Source organism: Microcaecilia unicolor, chromosome 1, assembly GCF_901765095.1.
Source record: "Microcaecilia unicolor chromosome 1, aMicUni1.1, whole genome shotgun sequence".
Classification (NCBI taxonomy): Eukaryota; Metazoa; Chordata; class Amphibia; order Gymnophiona; family Siphonopidae; genus Microcaecilia; species Microcaecilia unicolor.
This window is the reverse complement of record NC_044031.1, coordinates 395,573,333-395,595,921: the sequence shown is the minus strand read 5'-3', so window position 1 is coordinate 395,595,921 and position 22,589 is coordinate 395,573,333. Positions and strand designations below refer to the sequence as shown.

At 41.5% G+C, this 22,589-nt stretch overlaps 1 protein-coding gene across 1 annotated transcript in view; it reads right to left on the bottom strand.

Moving 5' to 3' along the window:
- SYCP2L (synaptonemal complex protein 2 like) overlaps positions 1-22,589 on the bottom strand; it is a 331,807-nt gene that overhangs the window by 225,454 nt on the left and 83,764 nt on the right. Inside the window, 2 exon segments of the mRNA XM_030210982.1 lie at positions 12,849-12,894; positions 19,521-19,573. Of these exon segments, the coding sequence (XP_030066842.1) occupies positions 12,849-12,894; positions 19,521-19,573 (99 nt within the window).

Below are 22,589 nucleotides of genomic sequence, written 5' to 3'. Positions count from 1 at the left end.
ACCTCCAACACAGAAAGAAGCTTCACAAAGATTTGGTCTTAGATATCCAAAATTTAGGAATGAAATGGGAGATGCTGTTGCTGGGAGACTTCCAATCTGGGGAATCACAAAGAAGTAAAGAGATAATGGATGCCTTTCAAAGTGTTCTGCTCAAACAAATGTGACAGAACCCATAATAGAAGGGGTGACACTTGATCTAGCGCTCACAAATGTGACAGAACCCATAATGGAAGGGGTGACACTTGATCTAGCGCTCACAAATGTGTAAAGTGAGTCACATCTGAGTGGGAGCCCACCTGAACAATCGTGATCATCATATAGTTTGATTTGATATAAAAACTAAAGTAGAGTGCAGCCACACAACACTCAGGGCATCTTTTACTAAGGCACGCTCACATTTTTAGCGCACACAAATTGTAGGTGTGCTAAACATTAGAGACACCCATAGGAATGCATTGGCGTCTCTAACGTTTAGCATGCCTACAATTTTATCGAATGTCAAAAACGTGAGCGCGCCTTAGTAAAAATAAAAAAAACCTCAAAGTCTTGGATTTCAAACATGCTAACTTTAGTAAATGAGGACCATGTGAAGAAAGAGCTGATGGGGTGGGAGGACTTACGAGAAGTGGAAAGACAATGATCCAAGCTGAAAGGAGCTGTAAAAATGGCAACAGATCTTTATGTAATCAAAGTAAATAAAATCAAGAGGAAAAGGAAGCCCATGTGATTCTTCAAACAAGTGGCTGAAATTTAAAGGCAAAAAAAGATGGTGTTCATGAAATACATAAGAAAAGGAACACAAAAGAATACCAGATAAACTGAAAGAAGCGAAGAGACAAATATGGCTGGTGAAAGAACAAGCAAGAAGAACAAATGGCTAGAGATGTAAGGAGAGGTGACAAGACTTTTTAGATATATTAGTGAAAGGACAACTCACAAACTATCTAAACAAACACTCAATACTGCATGACGCCCAATCAGGATTCCGGTCGAATCATAGCACAGAAACAGTATTAATCACCCTTATGACCAGATTTAAACAAATAATTGCAACGGGCAACAATATACTCCTCCTACAATTTGACATGTCAAGTGCCTTCGATATGGTTGACCATGAAATCCTATTACACATACTCGAATACTTTGGCATTGGAGGAAATGTCCTGAATTGGTTCGAAGGGTTCCTAACCCAAGTCACATCAAATTTGACCACATCCAAGGCATGGACACCTGAATGTGGAGTACCACAAGGATCACACCTCTCTCACCAACCATCTTCAACTTAATGATGATCCCTTTGGCAAAACTCCTATCAAACCATAACCTCAACCCACATATATACGCTGATGATGTGACAATATACATCCCCTTCAAACAAGACATTAACGAAATCTTCAACGAAATCAATCAAAGCCTACACATCATGAACACTTGGGCGGATGCATTTCGTCTGAAATTAAATGCAGAAAAAACTCAATGCCTGATTCTCACCTCCCAATACAATACAAAAGAATTCACAGCCATAAACACACCAAACCTGAACCTTCAAATCTCTGAAACGCTAAAAATCCTTGGAATCTGTTTTATTGTCCCCCTCTACGTCCCGAAGATACCCCTTTCCACGGAGACGTAGAGAGGGTTTGTGCCTCCACAATCTGTTTGAACGCTTCCCTGAATTCCGGCAATATCCCTTCCCAAGGGAATCGGCGTTGAGGAGGCATCAGAAGGCTCAGTTCAAATTTAATTCCCATGACCACAGCTTTCTGTCTGTTAGGATCTAAGTAAATCTTTAACCTTTTGTTTTCCCACATAAAAACCAACCCAAATTGGTTCAGGGAGTGAGTGTGTGGATTATCTGGTATGACAAATGATAGGTAAAGAGTAAATATAATAAATAGAAATGAAGACAAAGATAGTTCATAGAAATAAGGTTTTGTTTATTCTTACCAAAATAAAGTCTTCAATTTGGTACATTCATCAGACAGATTCTGGGTTCAACTGCACAGAGTTATGCCCTCCGAGATGAGTTGGGGAATGTTCCAAGGATCTGCCAAAATCTCATCACTTTTATAGGCGCAGATCTCTATGCAAGTCAATGGCAAGACTCCTTTTTTTTTCAATATTGCCCAACCTCTGAATCATACTTTTCCTTTCCGGCAGGTGCACATCTGTACCCTCTTCTTTCCGTTTTAGCTATTGCAAGATTTCCGTTATTGTCAACAACATGTTTTTTCTTATTACAAAAATATCTGCACCTGATTATAACATTTCCGCTTTTGTCAACACTTGTTTTTCTCCCTCTTGATACAAAAATATCTCAATACTAGCATTTCAGTTTCATATCATCTTATGATCTGAGTGCCAATCTCACAGACTTCATTTTAAAAACCAAACTTCATCCATTTTTGTCCATTATTTCTACATCTTAGGTGTTATGTTCAATTTAACAGTTCTACCAGATTTTGTTAAGACCCATCATGCAGGCCTGCTTTTGCAGGTTCCCATCTATAAGGCCATTGGTGGGCTTTCAGGCCTAGTCAGGGCTGCTCAGCTGGCCAAAGCCCAGTAACTTGGCCCACCACCATTCCAGTGGATAGGCCTCAAGCTACAACACATATTAACATTCCCCTCTTCACCCTATCGCATAGGGTGACACCAGGGTTAACGTACCATGGTACCATCCATTCCAGAAGGTATCCTATTAAATTATAGAATCGAATGAGTCTAATTGAAAGCTGGTATAGTCTGATTTGTTTGAATCAAAGTGATAACATAGGCACTACTTCGGTAACATACTATAACTACAACAATAATATTTCTAAACCTATTAATATGCAGGTTCAATCTTACTCTTACATATATGGAGATATATATATATTAATAACAATCAATAATTCTTTGGTTATATACTGATTATATCTTGAGTATACATTTGCATGGATTATATAGTCATACCGATTATTGATTACATTCTTTCATCAGTCTTAACACTATTATATTGTATCCCTGTGTGCTTTTACATGATTATACGGTTGCAGACATTTCTATAGTGTCTCTAGCATTCGCATAGCGATTGGTCCGTCTCAAAGGGAGATAGTCCAATGTGTTATCTCCAGTGGTGTTGGGAAGGAGATTTTCATACAGGACATATTGTCCTGCTGTTGTCTTTTTTGTTATTGCAGTTTCAATCAAGCGTTCTACTAAGCCTCTAGCACAAGGGATTATGCAACATCCTACTAGTACAAAAATTGCTACCACTATGATTATGGTGGTGGCTGCAGAAATGATAAATGTCTTCCATTTACCAAAAACTTTATCCATCCAACCAGTCCAAGATGTGTCAACACCGGAGTTCTCTGCCAATTCTTGTGACAGTGAGGTTAAGCCTTGTAAAGCTCTGGTGATCGATCCATCTGGAGCAGTATTGTTGGGGATAAAAGTGCAACACTGTGTACCTATCTTGCGGCACACTCCACCATCCGCTGCCAGAATCTGGTCAAGCACTAATCTATTTTCTAACGTCATTCTGCTGGTGGTATCTAATTGTGTTGCAATTCCTTGAACCGCGTCTCTAGTGTAATTCACAAATCTCTGCTGGTTGTAATATATATAGTTGATCCAGTCCAAATTTTTATTTATAGTCGCCCACCAAAAGAAAACGGATTCGAACCCTGCTGCAATCTGGTTTCTGGCTTTGAACTCATCAGGAACCCCTCTTGGAACTCCAATTGCATCTATATAGACTCGATCATCAAAGGATCCAGGCATAGCATCTCTCTTCACTCGTGAGGAAGAGCTGCTATGAGGAGGGATCAAGGATGCTATAATGATTGGAATTACCAATTTGACCAGGGCACATCTTCCTGTCCAACTTTTGTGAAGTGTATGGTGGATAGTATGGGTTCCACAGTACCACCATATGTCTGCTCTAGCCTGTGAAAACTCTGTGAGGTTCAGATTTCGCAGAGTCCCTTTTTCTAGGGTTGTGTTACAATTGGTCAAATTTCCTAGAAACCGTGTATTTTTCACCCCATATCGTTCCAGACATGTATGATATCTGGTAGCAGGATCTGGAATCCTGAATGCAGGTGGAACCCTCATCCGAGGAGGTAAGTAGGGGTGGTGTTCGTCAAGATGTTGACAAGACTTATTGGTTTCTTCTTTTACCTGCAATAACTCTAACATACACCAAAAACCATCTGGATCATTGTGAAGATCTAAAGGAAAGGAAACTACTGTTGGTTCTGCTCTTGCATGGGAACAAAAATAACAATTAGAGACATTCAAACTCTTTGTAGTATAATGCGCCCATTCGAGCCACAAGTTTGTCTCTCCAAATCCTGTTTCTAATGCCATTAAATCTTTGGAATTATTAATTGGCACGATCTGGTAAGGAATCTTTACATCTGGGATCTTTGTTGGCATCAAAGGATTCTTTTCTGGTTGGGCTGGGGGTGGAACAATCTTAAATTTGCCAATGGGGTCTCTACCTGTGGCATCAATTCCTAAGGAATAAGTTCTGTATGTAACAGCTGTTACTCCTCTGAAAGTGATAGCCACTTGATTACATTTGGTCATTGAACAAAGGCCAGTCACTCGCAATTTCATAATGGAAATGCTCTTTTTGAGATCTGGAATTTCGCTACCTGAGTAGGGAACCCATGAACCTGTGTACCACCATACTTGCGCCCAACTTCCGCAATTGGAGAAGGGACACAGGTATATTTCAAAAGCTGACAAATATTGCTGCACAGGATGTTCCCCGCACATTGTGTAAGCACACACATCGAGGGTTATTGTGGTTGTGTCCTTAGTAGTGGGTAATGTTATTTCGTAAGTGGTTATGAATTGTTGCAGAAAACGTTCTAGTTTCTGTGCTCCTTGTACCATGGGCATGGTGAGCACACACAACAGGAGGGCTAGACACTTCATGTTGGTAGTTTTCATGATTAGATGTTAGATCTGGACTGTACAAAAGGCAATTGGCGGCTAAGAATAAAAGTGAGTAACAGAATCACCCAAAGGGTTTTAGCAAGAGCTGCAATGACAATAATCAATATCCCCAAATATACCAAGACTTGATATATCATTTAGGTATGACTTGGGTAAGGGGGGGTAAACTCTGATAGCCCCTTTCTCAGTGGGATCGGGTACTTCGAAAAGACTATATATTTCCAAAGGTCCCAATCCAACCTCTCTGAGAAACAAAAAAGGTATCCAGTCAGTGCCAAGTACGGCGTATGTGAATAACCAAAAATCCACTACGTCACCAGTTTCTGGTCTTATTAGGAGCTCATCAGTCTGTTCAATCTGTAAACCCAGGCTTCCTCCAAATAATGCCAGAGTATGAGTAACTGTTCGACTGGGACCGAGTGTCCAACTCTCAAGTAAGGGTTCACACAGTGTCTGATATCGAGTGAGGGGATCCCAATTGGGATCGTCTTCTGGAGCTGGGTCCCAATGGGGAAATCTTAATTCTCGAGGATCTAGAAGGTACTCTGGGATTACTTGATCACCTAAGTTAGGCGACGGTAGTGGAGATTCAAGGGAAGGAACAGTTTGCGGCGATGAAGGCTGGTTGTTTAGTCTGCTATGGGACATATATTATGTCACGGGTGTAACAGTTAATGGGGGTGTTGGGCTATCTGGGAGGGCGTGTAGCTGGGACTCTGATATTTGGAGTGGTTAAGGTAGTATTCGTGGGAGGAGGAACGTCAGTATTAGGCACCAAAGGATAAGGAGGAGGGGTGGTTCGCAATTCAGACAAGGTAATATTATCCTCAAAAGTATTTGTAATAGTGGGGACAATATTGTCCGAGCTACCGTTAGTATCGGAAACACTTGTAGAATGCAAAACAGGAGAATCAGTAAGGACAGGAGTAGTCGCAGCGTTTTCAATAGGCACTGTAGGATTGCCAGTTGAAAAGTCTGTTGTGGCAGATGTGTCTGCCCAGGAGGTCGGATAACTGGTGGCAAGGACAAAGAAAAGGAGACTCTTGCACCTTTTTATTTTTTCCCTCCCTCCAAAATTGTCCCTCCTTGCTGCTACTCTTGTATATTCAGTTTAAGGGGTAATTAATGGAATGTATCAAAAGTAGTAGCATTTATATGTATGACCCTCTATAGATTATTGTTATTATACTTAGAATTGATACTTTGCAATGTAATATTGGGAACAGTAATTGTGTGAGTCCGTTTTTGGATTAGGACAAAAGAAGGGATAATTGAAGTGACAATCCGTAATGTAGTTTCATGATAACATGACTTAGAAGCAATTTCAGTATCTTTAGCCTTGTTAGTATGGTATTTTTGACTCCGGGATTTAGCTTACGGCATTGTTTCTGAACGGCATGATTCATATCCACTTATTTCCTGTAGAACTGCTTGCCCGTAACTTTTCAGGATGCAAGTTAGATTGTAAACTACTGATTAGTTTTACTATGAAAAGCTGGGGTTTTCATTTTTAGTTAAGGTTGCGAGACTGTGTTCGCGTTCTATAAATAAATGGTGTACGGCATTGTTTTTCAGTCCAATCATATATTCAGTTTTCTGCAAGTTTAGCTTTGTTTTATGGTACATTTTCTCAGCATGCATAATGATATTTCTATGTAATGGTACATATTCTTTTAAATCACTTATCTTTTGATAATCCACTTGCCGGTTCTCTATGTTCTTTGTATGTGCCCTCTCCCACGAACAGCAGTGTTTTGAATGCTTTCGGTTTCATTTTTGCGGTTGCAGCGCTGGATCGTTGCTTGTCTAAAATGGGCTTTGTTTTTGCAGTGTAATATTGCAAGTTCCATAATAATGATTTACAGTCTGTTTTTCCAGGTTTTTTTGTTCATTTACTTTATATTCCAATTTTGTTGTACAGCTTTTTTTCCTTTGATATGGGGAACATACTAAGTCGTGTGTTCATTGGTTTGCTCTGCTTGTCCATCAAAATTATTTTTTCTCCCTCTCTAAGTCCCACCTACTTCCCTATTTTGCGTGTGTCACTTTTCTGTCAGACTTTAATGCATGTTTATGCAGCACAACAGTGTGAATGATTTTATTTTGTATTGTATTGTCCTGGTTTTGCAGGCTTCCTTACTGTCGGCTGTTTTATTTTAATGCTTTTGGGTTCCCTTCTTATGTATTATTTAATAAGAAAATCTATTGTCTAGTGACTCTTTTATGGTTGTACCATCCCCCAAGAGCTTACATGTGTTCAGTGTTACAAATCTTTCTTTCAATTTCTTTTATTTTATTTATATCTATTTTATTTTTACCATCTTTGCAGTTTGTTTCAGGGGCTCTTCCCTGGGATGTGATATATTTTTATTTTATTTTTTATTTTTATTTTCTTATATACCAGTGTTATGCTATAACCATTGGCTTTGATATCGATGCCTGGGGCTTACACCCATTGGAGGTGACCCTTCAATGGATGACGGTATCTCAATTAGTAGAAGCAGACTTCCATTCCATTTTCGGAGTGGCCTGCGGATTCGGCATTATTGGCCATGTAGGGTTTACTTGTACAGATGAGCGCGGGGGTAATAAAGAGACGTCTAGCGCCTTTCGTTGTGATTGTGTACAGGTTGACTTGGGCGATTCTAAATTCTTACGTGTATTTTGGTTTGTTGAATAGAGCGGAATCTTCGGTTGAATAGAGCGAATCTTCGTCCTAAATTTTTAGGTGTATATTTAAGTATCCTATGGAGGTTTGTTGAATAGAGCGAATCTTCATTTGAATAGAGTGAATCTTCCGAACCGGCGAAAATCTATGGGATAGCTGTCCTCTGAGACCAGGGAGCTTATTTCGCAGCTTCTTGGACTCTTTAAGGAGTAGTGGCCACCCCTCTTTTGAGGGTTCTTCCATTGGAGTGAATCATGGCCAATAGAGCGAATCTTGGCAGTTAGTAGAGCAGAATCCTAGTTGTAGAAGCCTGCTCTAGGGGACAGTATTCAATACGTTAGAGTAGGGCATATACTTAAGCTAACACTAGGTTTACATTCACTTATACACTGACTCTCTACGCTTATTTCTGTTTACTGTTTTTGTCTGTCTTTTAATATTGCTAGCGGTTAAAGCGTTGAGCTTTCCGCCAATGCATCATTTTTGTTTTAGGGTCCGCCACTGGAACGCTCTTGAAAACACGCGAGTATCGAATTGTTTTTTCCACGCATGATGCATGCTTTCTTGTTTTGATTATTTTCCATTGCACGTTTTTTTCCCACAGATATAACACAGGTGCCCCTTGAATACCCCTTTAAGCTTGAATCCCTTCGGATATTGCTTTATATTTTCCTATGAGGATTGTTTTTCCTTTATTTCTGATTCCGCTATGTCCTCTTCCTCATCCCTTACTCCCCTGGAAAGAGTCCTCAACTTTTTCCCTGCAGATAGAAAAGAACTTACCCGTTTATGTCAGACCTGGCATACCGTTTGGTCCGCCAAAGATCAAGGACTGGAATGGCCATCAAAGGGCTCATTTGATCAGGGCAAGCTCCAAGCCTTGGTCTGCTACAATGAGTCCCACAAAACAGGAAAATCTAGGGATAAACATTTAGCTGCCATTAATAAGTTCATACTCATCGCACGAAACCAGCATGACAAAGCTTTGGCCAACGCAGATTGTGACCAACCCCCTTTACCAGGAGGCAGTGACACCTACTGCCCCACCACCCTACGATGCGGCTGCTGCCGGCCCTGCAAAGCTGCTACCCTGCGCAGTGGGATATACCCCAATACCCCCAGGATATTGTGATAAACCTATCACAGATCCTCAACTACAGAATTCCCAGGGATCACAGACAGTGACACCTTCGCTACCTGCGGGATCCCTTGCTCCTACGATTTTCGACCCACCTACCACCGTGCACATCGCTGGTGTTGTCGATATATCTCCCGTCTCATCTCAAAAGAACCCTATCCCTATGTCCCAGGGGTCGGCACAAACTCAGCCACCCATAACCCCTCCAACAATACCAGTGGCTCAGACCATCGCCCAGTCACCCACGGTAACAACTGCTCCAACGATGCAAGCAACTACCCAGACCCAATCAGTTATCCCACAGCCACCTCATGTCTATCGTACTATTGGTGGTTATGAAATTGAGATACCCCCTCCCATTACTGAACAATATCCTTGTGTCCAGAACCCACCGGTTCCGGTCAATAAATCACTATCGACCGCCACCTAACGCTTGAAACTCACGCTAACAACACAACAAAAAAGATGTTTTACAGCATGTGGAAACTGAAAAGGATAAGACCATACTTCCCAAGATCCGTCTTTCGCAGCCTAGTGCAATCCCTCGTGCTCAGCCATTTGGATTACTGCAACTCACTATACGCAGGTTGCAAAGAACAAATACTGAGGAAACTTCAAACAGCCCAGAATACAGCAGCCAGACTCATCTTTGGAAAGCCAAAATATGAAAGTGCACAACCATTACGAGAGAAACTGCACTGGCTCCCACTCAAAGAACGCGTCACTTTTAAAATATGCACATTAGTCCACAAAATCATTCACGGCGAAGCCCCAGCCTACATGTACGAGTTGATAGACTTACCAACTAGAAAAGCCAAAAGATCATCCCGAACCTTCCTTAACCTCCACTTCCCCAACTGCAAGGGCGTGAAATACAAAGCGCTACGCGCGTCAACCTTTTCTCACATGAGCACGCAGTTTTGGAATACACTGCCGCGCAACTTAAGAACAATCAACGAGCAAGATTCCTTCCGCAGGTTATTGAAGACCCATCTTTTCGAAAAAAATTTACGGAAAGAAACAAAACACATAAAGGCCACACTTAATGTTCACTAGTGCATCATACATTCACCCCTGAATTCTCATTCCCGTAATATCACATCTCTCATACCTTTACTCACAGAAAGATATATACCATATGTCCTCATGCCTTTTTATCGCCCTCCAAGCTCCCAGTGCTTCCTTCCAAAGTTTCAATGTTTATGTTCTATTGTTACATTCCCTAACGATACCTCAACTGTTTCGCATAACTCTGCACAATGTAATCCATAACCAATCTGTAACAAAATGTATTTCTAACATTTAACTCTTATTGTAAGCCACACTGAACCCGCAAAAAGGTGGGAAAATGTGGGATACAAATGCAATAAATAAATAGACATGCAAATGTAAGGGTTTAGTAATGTATCCTTAGCTCTCCAAAATATGAAAGTATTGTAAAATTGTTTAGGTCTCCCCTGAAGTGGACCACCTTGCATAATGTGGTTATGTAAATTTTTCCTTTTTTTATTCTTGAATTTTTCTTCGTGTATTTGTATAAATGCATTTGGAAATTTATAATAATAATAATAATAATAAACAGAATGGAAATGCAAGACTGAAAGATGCTGTGAACCTCTATGTGGAAAGTGATGAGGAAAAAGTGATGTGCTAAACAAGTACTTCTGTTCTGTCTTCACAGAAGAAAATCCTGGAGAATGACCATGGTCAACTGACACACGTACAAATGAGAATGGAAGAGATATCATACCAGTCACAAAAGAAAGTCATTATCAACTTGAAAAACAAAAAATGGACAAAGCCATGAGACTATACAGGATCCAACCTAGATATTGAGGGAGCTCAGATAAGTTCTGGCGGGTCCTCAAAGATTTGTTTAATAAGTCCTTCGAGATGGGAGAGGTTCCATGGAACTAGAGGAGAGCAGATATGATCCTTCTTTACAAAAGTGGTGACAGAACAAATGGGAAACTATAGGACAATAAGACTCACTTCAGTGGTTGGAAAAATAACAGAGGTTTTGCTGAAGGAAAGGATAATGAGCTTCCTAGAATCTACTGGGTTAGAAGATACGAGGCAGCATGGTTTTACTAAAGGAAAAACATGCCAAACTAATATGATTTCTTTGACTGGGTAACCAGATAATTAGACTTAGAACACATGCTAGATGTAGTCTACTTGGATTTCAGCAAAGCCTTTGACACAGTTCGACTCGAAGAAATCTGACGGGCTGAAGGTATGACAAAAAGGTGAACTGGATTAGAAACTGGTTGACTGAAATGTCAGAGGGTAGTGGTAAACTCACTCAAGAGGGAAAAGGTGGGTAGTGGAGTGTCTCAAGGATTCTATTCAGTATATTTGTGAGTGACTGTTGCAAATCCAGGTATCATCTGCAAACAAGCGAACATTATCAACTAACCCTTCTGCAAAGTGGACATCTTGCAAGGAGTGGACAACATGAAAAAAAAGTGATCTGCAAAAATTAGAAGAATGGTCCAATGTTTGGCAGTTAAAATTTAATGCAAAGAAGTGCAGTATGATGCACTTAGGGAGCAGAAATCCAAGGGGGACAAAGAGAGGGACCTTGGGGTGATAGTCTCCGATGATCTCAAAGTGTTGAAGTAATGTGACAGGGCAGTGGCTATAGCTAGAAGAATGCTAGGCTGTGGAGAAAGGCATAACCAGCAGAAGAAAGGAGGTCTCAACCTCCTGTACAAGTTGTTGGTGAGGCACCACATGAAGTACTGTGTTTGGTTCTGGAGGCCATATCTTGCTAAGGATATAAAAAAAAACTTAAAAAGTACAGACATAAATGGTATGGGTTTTTTAACAAAATACATACAAGAGCAGTCTTGAAGACATGAATAGGTATATCCTTGAGGAAAGGAGGGACAGGGGAGATATGATACAGAAGTTTAAGTACTTGGAAAGTTAATATACAATCAAATCTCTTCCAGAGATAAGTGGTAAAACTAGAGGACGTGAACAGAGGTTGTGGGATGGTAGACTCACGAATAATATCAGGAAATACATTTTTTTTTTTTTTAAAACATAGAGAGTAATCACTGTCTGGAATACCTGCTGGTGGAGGTAGTCGAGACAAAAACAGTGACAGAATTCAAAAAGGCATGGAACACACAAAGGATCCCCAAGTAGAAAAGGACGGTATATAAACAAAACTATAACTAATGAAGCAGCAAATTCTTTATCTAAATACCAAACAATTATTTGCTCACTGAAGAACAAGCCACACACACACACTAGTTCTTGAGGATGGCTTGGAAAGGGAAAGGGGGGTTGAGAGAGACTGCAGACAAATATTGCTGATAGCTAGGGAAAAAGGGAAGGGTTGCATGGAGGCTGCAGACTGATTGATTTTACACAGACAAGAAAAGCATGCTTGCAAAGCAAACAGCTCTCACAGAAATGTAAGGATCTCTTGAAAAAAGCAGGAATGTGAGAGGAGGCTTTGTGCAGCAGTTAGTTCTTCCTGTCGTTCTTAAAAGCAAACAGACCTAACTTGATCCAGCTTAAAACAAACACTAGGTATCTTTTTGAAAGAAGGAAAAAAAAAAAAAGAAAAATGGTGAGTCTAGGGCTAAAAATGCCTATTTTCTTCTCCTGTGAGAAAAAAAGTTAAATTGTGCACATTCCTCCAATGCTGTAGAGGCTGGTGTCAGGGTTTTTTGATGTGACTTCCCATCATGTGATCCCCCCATTTAAGATGGCAGCCAGAAGGGGATACAGGAAGTGATGTAGTGCATCCAGTGGTAGCCATTTTGGAAAAGGGGTGTGGCTATGATCACTGAAAGGGGCAGGGTCTGGGTCAGGGCTATGCAAATAAAGTGAGGTTAAGGGTAGGGCTATGCAAAGAGGTGGGGCTGCAACATCATATCTAACTACATAGGGAGCGGGTCATGGGCGTGTCCTCATGCCTAATTGGCTGTCAGGACCTACCAAAATATGCAAATTAGCTTTGGCAAAAGTCAGGGGGGGGGAGAGAGAGAGAGCGAGTGTGAGTGTGGGGCGGGGGGGAATCATAGGCCCTGGTTGCAGAATTCTTAAATGTGTTAGATTTACATCTCTTACCTCATCCATATTAGCAAAAGCAGTAATACAGGGAAAGGTATAAACGCTGAAAAACAAAAACATAGGTAGATATTAGTGACCACAAAAGCACAAAGCAACTGAAGATCAACAGAAACACACTAAGGAGCTGATATTCAGTATCCCACTATCTAGTTATTTTTAACTACATATTCAGCAGATTTACTGGATAAATTGGACCACTGAATAAAGATACCTTAAGTTATCTCTTGGATAGCTATCTGGTTAATTACATAAATTATTTATACAGCCTCCTATGCTAGATAACAAGGATATTCTGATACTGATCCCTTCTAATTTGATTATGTTAATCACATTATCACTATTGGTCATTATATCTTACCTGTTCTATTTTGTGTTATGTAAATAATTCTACTGACCTATCTACCTAATTTCTTACACAGTAATATGTTAAATTAGACCATACCTCTTACTCTGTTTATGATTATACCTTTTGCAACATAGTGTAAGCCACATTGAGCCTGCAAATAGGTGGGAAAATGTGGGGTACAAATGCAGCAAATAAGTAAATAAATAAATTCAACACTATCCAGCTGAAGTTATCAAGCCAAAATGCCGCCATGCCTCCGGCATCCTCTTTACACTCCCAAATTGCAACCAGTCTACAGGCTGCAAATTTGAAAAACAAAGAATTGTCTGGCTAATACCCTGAGAAAAAATTTTTTTATTGACAACTAAATATCTATACACCTTTGCTGCTTTGAACGAAACCTGCATGCATGAACATTGAGAAATGCATTGGAAAATTGTTCAAATGGCCTATCAAATTTTACACATAAAAGCTGCAATAGGATGCCATCAATTATTGGCATTGACAGTTTGAATTTACACACTTAAGAGCTATTTTATAAAGATGTATGCATAAATCTCTTAACATGCAATTGAAAAGGGGATGTGGTCATAGGAGGAGCGTGGAGGAGCGTGGGCGAGTCAGGGGCATTCAGTAAAGATGTATGCAGTATTACAGAATTCAGGGATCTGCGCCTAGTTTAGGTGTGAGAATTTATACTAGGTTTCAATTGGGGTAAATTCTCGCACCCAAAGCTGGGCATGGATCCCAGCGCTATGTGCTATTCTATAAGTGGCCCCCAACTTGGAACCCCTTTTATAGAATAGCATTGTTCATGATATTCAGCGCCCAAATTTGAGCGCTATTTCTGGAATCTGGCCCTAAACGTGTGGGAACCTTTCCGTCTTAAGGCCATACAAATAGACTTCCTCTCTAAAAACTATCTGGTGGATAGTCACCCCAATGTAAAACTTCCCATGCGATGACCAGCAGACTGTTGTGATAGAGACATATGTCTGTTCTCCAAGAATTGCAACCAGCTTCAGCTTCAAAGTGACCTAACTCATCACTTTTCTGTTTGGCTGGAGACCAGTAACCAATTCAACCAACAAAGGCAACTCCACTGTTCTCACATGCTGCATTCACATAACAGCAAAACTTAAGATGAGATGATCCACTGTTTGTGTGACAAGGTTTGCAATAGCAAAATCCTGTTCCAGGGTTTCCTGTTTCATTTCGTTTACTAAAGAATCATCATTTACTTCTTGCTTCTGCTTTTACTATTAACTGCAGATGCAACTGAGTAAAAGTAGTAAAAATTGGTGAAATTATTACTTCAGCAAAATTAAATGTTTTCTGTACTTTTTTTACAAGTGACAAAAAGACTTTTACTTAAGTACAGTAACTAATTACATTTACTTAGTTACTATACAACACTGTTCATTCCTAGTTTTCATTCAGTGACCCTCTTACAATTTTTCAGTACTAGAATTTAAAATCACAGTGATAAGAGAAAGAAACTGATTTTCATTATCCCTTGCAAAAACTGTGCAGGAGAACTTTCCCTTATACTGATTATGAGCTGATCCCTAGAGGGACAGACCATAAGCTTAAAGGGCTACATCAGTGGTCCTCAAACCTGTCCTAGGAGACTCCCCAGTCAATAAGGTTTTAGGATATCCTCAATGAATATTCAAGAGACAGATTTACATGACTATTCATCACTTGTATCATGAAAATCTAACTGGCTGGGAGTCTCACAGGATGGGTTTGAGAATCACTGGCCTACAAATCCTTGAGTTTATTTTCTCCTCCACTTCCCCTCAGTTTGAACAAACTCTAGGGATGTAGTAGTGTGTCAGACCTCAAAAGTTACTGCAGTACATAAAGGGAGGCGGGGATAGTGCTGGGCAGACTTAAATGGTCTGTGCCCTGAAAATGACAGATACAAATCAAGGTAAGGTATACACAAAAAGTAGCACATATGAGTTTATCTTGTTGGGCAGACTGGATGGACTGTGCAGGTCTTTTTCTGCAGTCATCTACTATGTTACTCAGACTTTCTTTATGTCAGATCCACTAGAGATTCCTTTTACAGTTTGTGTTTCACAACAGTTATATCAAAGTCTATAACAGTGATTCCCAAAGTGGGTGGTACCACCCCCTGGGGGTGCAGAAATAGTCAAGGGGAGCACTGAAAGACAAGGTGGACGTGTGAGGGCGCTGCACTGTCCTAAGTGGGGGTGCTGGAGGGATAAGCACAATAAAGCGGCATGAACTAAGAAGAAAGTATTTCTTTTTTACCATTTTATCAATGTGGTAGCTTGACGAATAGGATTTGCCTATAACACTATTTACCTGTGTAACCTTGGCCTCATCAGCCCGGGCACCAGCTAGCTAGTCGTGGGTCAAGGGTCACCCAAGACCAGGGCCACAAAATTAAACCACACACAGGGAGGTTGATTTCACTAACTTTTGACTCATTGAGCTGGGTGCAGAAGGCTGGAGGGTTATAAACTGGTGTTTTATTTCTTTTTGTGCCATTCTCTATTCTTTCCGTTGCCAGTCTGGTAGTAAGCAATTTTCAATCTCAAAGACTCCAGTCCAGAGAGTTATGCAAAAACCAAAACCTTTACTGAAGATTGTTTCAAACAGGATTTGAACTGCCTGTTGCACAGTCAATCTATAATCCATCTTGACAACAGATGCAAACTATAAATCCAGAGCAATTTACGGATATGGTGTATCTTAAATGAAGCTTATAATCCTACAGTATGTACATATTTACAGCTCCTTCTGTCCATATCCATGCCTTCATGGTGTAAATACCTAAGAAAGCCTGCAACACTTGTGCAACAAGCAGATCTTCCTTTGGATCAGACCTCCCCGTCTGTCCACACTCTACTCTCCCAAAGGAATACCTCTCTGGGCTAACATCGCTGGCTCCAAACAGGCTCTTTCCTGTTCCTGCAACTTACCCAGGAACCCACCCACAACTACAGAACCCTCCCCTCAGTAACTCTGATGAGTTCTCTCAGGTTCTTTAGTAATCCCTATTAGAATGGGAGATTACACCTGTTTACGTATTCATTGTAGGGACACAATCATAGTTATCAAACATTCACCAACTGTGATGTCTATGCTTGTTACAGTTGTAGTTATATTCAGATGTCCTTTATTTTTCTATTTTTATGTGAAAAAGGCAACAATGCCAGATGCAAAGAACTGTGGACAGTACAGTGTGGAATATTTAAAATATGGATGTATTTTGTCACCATCAGCTACCTCTGTGCTTAATATGTTTTGAGTAATAGCCACAGTGTGTAAGGAGGTGGGGGCACTGTAATAAATGTATACAGCCAAGGGGGTAGTGGGCCAAAAAGGTTTCGAAATCAAAGGTCTAAATTAAGAGTTCTGTTTATCTGGAAATTAGATCTTGCACCAGTCTGCACCTTGTGTTACACGGTAACACTCAGGGCTTGAGACCACACATATGGGCTTAGACTTTTTTTTTTTTTAACCCTGAGAACTTGTTCCATTGCTCCTTGGTGCAAGACTGAAATTTTAACAACATTGCCATCTAACATATATACCAGAAAATACTACATACACTCATATCAAAAGTATTATTCATTTTAAGTAATAAAATAGTATTGCTTATTTTACAAGATTGTGAAACAGAGGAACAAAGGTTGAAGGTAGTTCACCAAGATCATTTACTGAAGGAAAATATACCAAAGGATTGATCTCACAGGTGTAAGAAACAAGGAGTTGACATCCGTACAGACTGCACAGAAAACAAGTAGAATAATCAGAAAAGGCAGAATTACTTTTCTATAGTAAAAAAAAGGCCTATTTCTGACAGAAATGAAATGGGCGCTAGCAAGGTTTCCTCGGAGTGTGTATGTTTGACAGAGTGTGTTTGACAGTGACTGTGTGAGAGAGAGAGAGACTAAATGTGCGAGTGTGTGTGTGTGTGTCTGACAGAGTGAGACTGTCTCCTCTCTCCCCTGCTCCCCCCCTCCAGGCACCCAGCGATTCTCCTCTGTCCTCTGCCCCCCCCCTCCAGCCACCCAGCGATTCTCCTCGGTCCCCTGCCCCCCCTCTCCAGCCACCCACCAATTCTCCTCTCCCCTGCCCCCCTCTCCAGCCACCCAGCGATTCTACTCTCTCCTCTGCCCTCCCTCAAGGCACCCAGTGACTCTTTTGTCCCCTGCCCTCCCTGTAGCCACCCAGCGATTCTCCTCTCTCCCCTGCCCCCCCCTCCAGCCACCCAATGACTCTCCTCTCTCCCCTGCCCCCCCCTCTCCACCACCCGATTTTCCTCTCTCCCCTGCCCCCCCCTCCAGGCACCCAACGAGTCTCCACTGTCCCCTGCCCCTCCTCCAGCCACTTTGCGATTGTCCTCTCTCCCCTGCCCCCCCTCCAGCCACCCCGCGATTCTCTTCTCTCCCCTGCCCCCCCTCCAGGCACCCAGCGATTCTTCTCTGTCCCCTGCCCCCCTGTAGCCATCCTGTGATTCTCCTCTCTCCCCTGCCCCCCCCTCCAGGCACGCACCGATTCTCCTTCACTCCTTTGAAAGCCCTGCCCATCTGTAGATTGAACGAGAGGACATGAAATGAGATTGAAGGGGGGCAGACAAGAAAAATGTTAGGAAGTATTTTTTCACGAAGAGAGTAGTGGATGCTTGGAATGCCCTCCCGCAGGAGGTGGTGGAAATGAAAACGGTAACGGAATTCAAACATGCGTGGGATAAGCATAAAGGAATCCTGTGCCGAAGGAATGGATCCTCAGGAGCTAAGTCAAGATCGGGAGGCGGGGCTGATGGTTGGGAGGCGGGATAGTGCTGGGCAGACTTATACGGTCTGTGCCAGAGCTGGTGGTGGGCAGCGGGACTGGTGGTTGGGAGGCGGGGATAGTGCTGGACAGACTTGTACGGTCTGTGCCAGAGCCGGTGGTTGGGAGGCAGGGATAGTGCTGGGCAGACTTATACGGTCTGTGCCATGAAGAGCACAGGTACAAATCAAAGTAGGGTATACACAAAAAGCAGCAAATATGAGTTATCTTGTTGGGCAGACTGGATGGACCGTGCAGGTCTTTTTCTGCCATCATCTACTATGTTACTATATAGCCTTCCCTTCGAGTCCCGCCTTCTGATGTCATTTCCTCTTTCCGCTAAGGCAGGACTCTGAGGGAACGAACTGGAAAGGAAGGCTACAGATGGGCAGGGCTTTCAAAGGAGCGATGGAGAATCGGTGGGTGCCTGGAGAGGGGGGCAGGGGAGAGAGAATAGTGACGGGTCGGAGACCGAGGCACCAGTGAGTGCAACACAGGATAGTGCAAGCAACGGCTGCGATGGTAGTGGCCAACGACAAATGGCGGATTTTGAAGAGCTGAGGGTGAGTGAAACATGTCCAATAGCTGCCCTGGGGTGCAGAAGAAGGGTGAGGCGTGAAGGTGGCGAGGGAATGAGAGTAATGGCTGCCATTCTTATATCCTATCCTATATAATAAAAAGCACCTCCATCGTTCTGAAGCTGACTCCATGGCACTGTGACGTTGCAGGACAGTGGGAGCCAATGAAACGCTGAACTACAGACTTACGAACCCTACACTGCCACGGAGTCAGCTTCAGAACGTTGGAGGTGCTTTTTATTATATAGCATAGGATAGGATATAAGAATGGCGGCCATTACTCTCCTTCCCTCGCCACCCTTCACCCATTTTTCGGTGCACCTTAGTAAAAGAGCCCCTTAGTAAACCCCAGCGTAAGTTTCAGAAAATATTTTAATGTCTCTATTTTTATAATGGGTTTTATGTATTTGCTGATTTTTTTCTTATTTTCTATTTGTATATGTTTTCTGATTTCAACTTTTTTTTAATTAATTTGTGAACAGTTTTGAATGAACTAGGTTCAGGCAGTTGTAAACATTTATAAATCAAATAAATAAAAAGATATCCAAGAAGTTCCAGTTTGTTTCGGAGAGCTGCAACAAATGATCCGAATGAAAATGATCATGAAACAGCAGTATAGCAGATTATTAGTGTCGTAAGTTTTGTGACAGCTTCATTGCTAAGGCCTGTCAGTCTCAAACTTGAGAGTTAATCACACTATCTGAGGTGCAAACTAGTGGTGAAGGCTACAGACATTTTTCTTCAGATACAATGATTTGAAACAGCCAGGAACAAGTCCTTGGGATCCAGCACATGATATGTTAGCTTATGATTAATAGATATCCTTACACAGGTACAGGGCAGGCTAGAAAATGATTAAGCTAATATAAAAATAGCAGACCTGTAAATTTCTCTTACAGATTAAATTTAAAGACAGGTCAAAAACCCTACCTTCTTTTATCTCCAAGTCGTGAGTTTAAATCATTCAGAAACTTCCTGCAGTCCTTAAAAGACAAAATTGCAATTAAAGATTTATTAAATGAAATTCCATTTTATGTAAAACAGTAGTATCCTTAAAATTAAATTCAAGGTTCACTATCAAGATTTTCTCTCTTTTTAAAATAGACATTGAACTGCCAGGAACATTTGGGATCGGCAGCTGATTTTTTGAAGTTATCACGCAAAGGGTTGCTGTAAATTGTATACCTAAAATTATTCTTTAATTTGCACAAACAGAAGACAATTTAACAATAAGCACATCAACAGAAATAAGGGGACAGCTGAATTAACAATGTCAAATTAAACGTCTGGTCTGTGCATTCCTACCAACAGCAACTAAGGCAAGCCTATTCTATTTTCCACCATTTTCTCACCAAATTGTTACATTTAATGCCACTGAAAATAGAAGAGAGATTTCTGGTTCATACTGTGTTGAACAGTTAGTGCAGCAGAGCTACCTTAACTAACAGGCTGCTCATTTCTAATCTTGGGGGAGGGGGGGTCAGTCTTATTTCCAAGGTCTACTTTAAAAAAAATGCACTACACATAGGAGTAAACTCCAAAAGAGCTGCCTAAAGTTAGGCACCCTGATAGAACACGTTAAGCGTGAATTCTACAATGGGAATTACACAAAGTGTCTATTTACATTTTTATTGTATTCTCTCTTCCTTAGAATGAAGATCTGTAATCCACCTTGAATCGGATATGGAAATTGGCGGAATATAAGCAATAGAATAGAAAATAGAATAACCTTAGGCATGAACACTCACACTACCTGACTAGCTGAAGTGTGCACACCTAACTGATATCAGAAGTGATTGATACAGTTTTACCAATTTTTAGGGTACAATATTTTCTACTGTTCTTGATCAATACAAGAGCTCAAGATATGTTCTAGTACATGAGTTTATGAAATTCAGACTCCTCCTTTGGACGTCAACCGAACTCTGCAAATAATCTGTGTTACTTGCAGGCAACTGAATTTAGCAAACTGTTTACAGAGTGTGGTTGACATCTAAAGGGGACCGAGTTCCTAACACTCATTCACTATCTTTGCTGGATCTGCTTTCATTCTTGCTTCTCTACATACTTTAGCAGATAAGACTACTTAAAGCAAGTCAGTGAGACACTACGCCAGTTGAGGTCCCTTCTATTTCAATAACTTTAGTACTAGTACTGGTGAACTCCTTTCTTTTAGCAGTTTTCCAAATGGAAGTATTCACCAAATTTTCAAAGGCGAAAGTACTTGCAACGACTGCAGGTAAAATTTAGCCATGACGTCAGTGCTGGGGAAAATGGTAGAGGCTATTATTAAAAACAAAATTACAGAGCACATCCGAGGACATAGATTACTGAGACCGAGTCAGCACGGCTTTTGTGTGGGGAAATCTTGCCTGACCAATTTACTTCAATTCTTTGAAGGAGTAAACAAACATGTGGACAAAGGGGAACCGGTTGATATTGTGTATCTGGATTTTCAAAAGGCGTTTGACAAGGTACCTCATGAAAGGCTACAGAGGAAATTGGAGGGTCATGGGATAGGAGGAAATATCCTATTGTGGATTAAAAACTGGCTGAAGGATAGGAAACAGAGTGGGATTAAATGGGCAGTATTCACAATGGAGAAGGGTAGTTAGTGGGGTTCCTCAGGGATCTGTGCTAGGACCGCTGCTTTTTAATATATTTATAAATGATTTAGAGATGGGAGTAACTAGCGAGGTAATTAAATTTGCTGATGACACAAAGTTATTCAAAGTTGTAAAATCGCGACAGGATTGTGAAAAATTACAAGAGGACCTTACGAGACTGGGAGACTGGGCGGCTAAATGGCAGATGACGTTTAATGTGAGCAAGTGCAAGGTGATGCATGTGGGAAAAAAGAACCCGAATTATAGCTACGTCATGCAAGGTTCCACGTTAGGAGTTACAGACCAAGAAAGGGATCTGGGTGTCGTCGTCGATAATACGCTGAAACCTTCTGCTCAGTGTGCTGCTGCGGCTAGGAAAGCGAATAGAATGTTGGGTATTAGGAAAGGTATGGAAAACAGGTGTGAGGATGTTATAATGCCGTTGTATTGCTCCATGGCACCTTGAGTATTGTGTTCAATTCTGGTCGTCGCATCTCAAGAAAGATATAGTAGAATTGGAAAAGGTGCAACGAAGGGTGACTAAAATGATAGCGGGGATGGGACGACTTCCCTATGAAGAAAGATTAAGGAGGCTAGGGATATTCAGCTTGGAGAAGAGACGGCTAAGGGGAGACATGATAGAGGTATATAAAATAACTAGTAAAAAAAGGCCCGTTTCCGAAACCAATGAAACGGGCGCTAGCATGTGTTGTTTTTTTTTTGTGTGTGTATGTATCACAGAGTTATTTTGTGTGTGTGTGTGTGTGTGTGTGTGTGTGTGTGTGAGGGTGGGGTGTGTGTGCAGGTTGTTGATGTGTGTCTTTTTTTTGTTTTGTTTTGTTTTTTTGCTTGGGGGGTTGGGGGATGTGCTGTGCTCTGCTGGCAAAGTGGGATGGATTGGTGTGTGGCTTTGAGGGTGTGTGTCTGTTGTATTGTGTGTGTGTGTGTGGTTTTGTCTGTCAGGAGGTTTGTGGAGGGGGGGTCTTTCTGTTGGTGAAATGTAAATGTGGTTGTAGGGGGGTCAGCCTTTGCTGAGTGATAGATTGTTTTTTCCGGGGTTTTTTGTGTGTTGTGCTGAGGCAGTAGTGTTGTCTTAGATGGGCGGAAGGTAGAGGAGCACGTTCTTGTTCTGTCGGTATTTTTTGGCCGTTTCAGGGCTGCTGTAGGGGAACACTGGAAGAGAAATGTGCTGTGGGAAGCAGCGCCGTCTTTTTCCGTTGGGCTAGGGTTCTGGGCATCCTGGAGGTGGGAGACGGCTTGCCTGAGGACAGGGATGGTTGTTTTAAGTTGGCGGAAGGGAGAGGAGCATGGTCTCGGGCCATCGGGTGGTGATCCGGTATGTTTGGTCCATTTCAGGCCGGCTGCAGGGGAATGCTGGAACATGCGCTGCGGG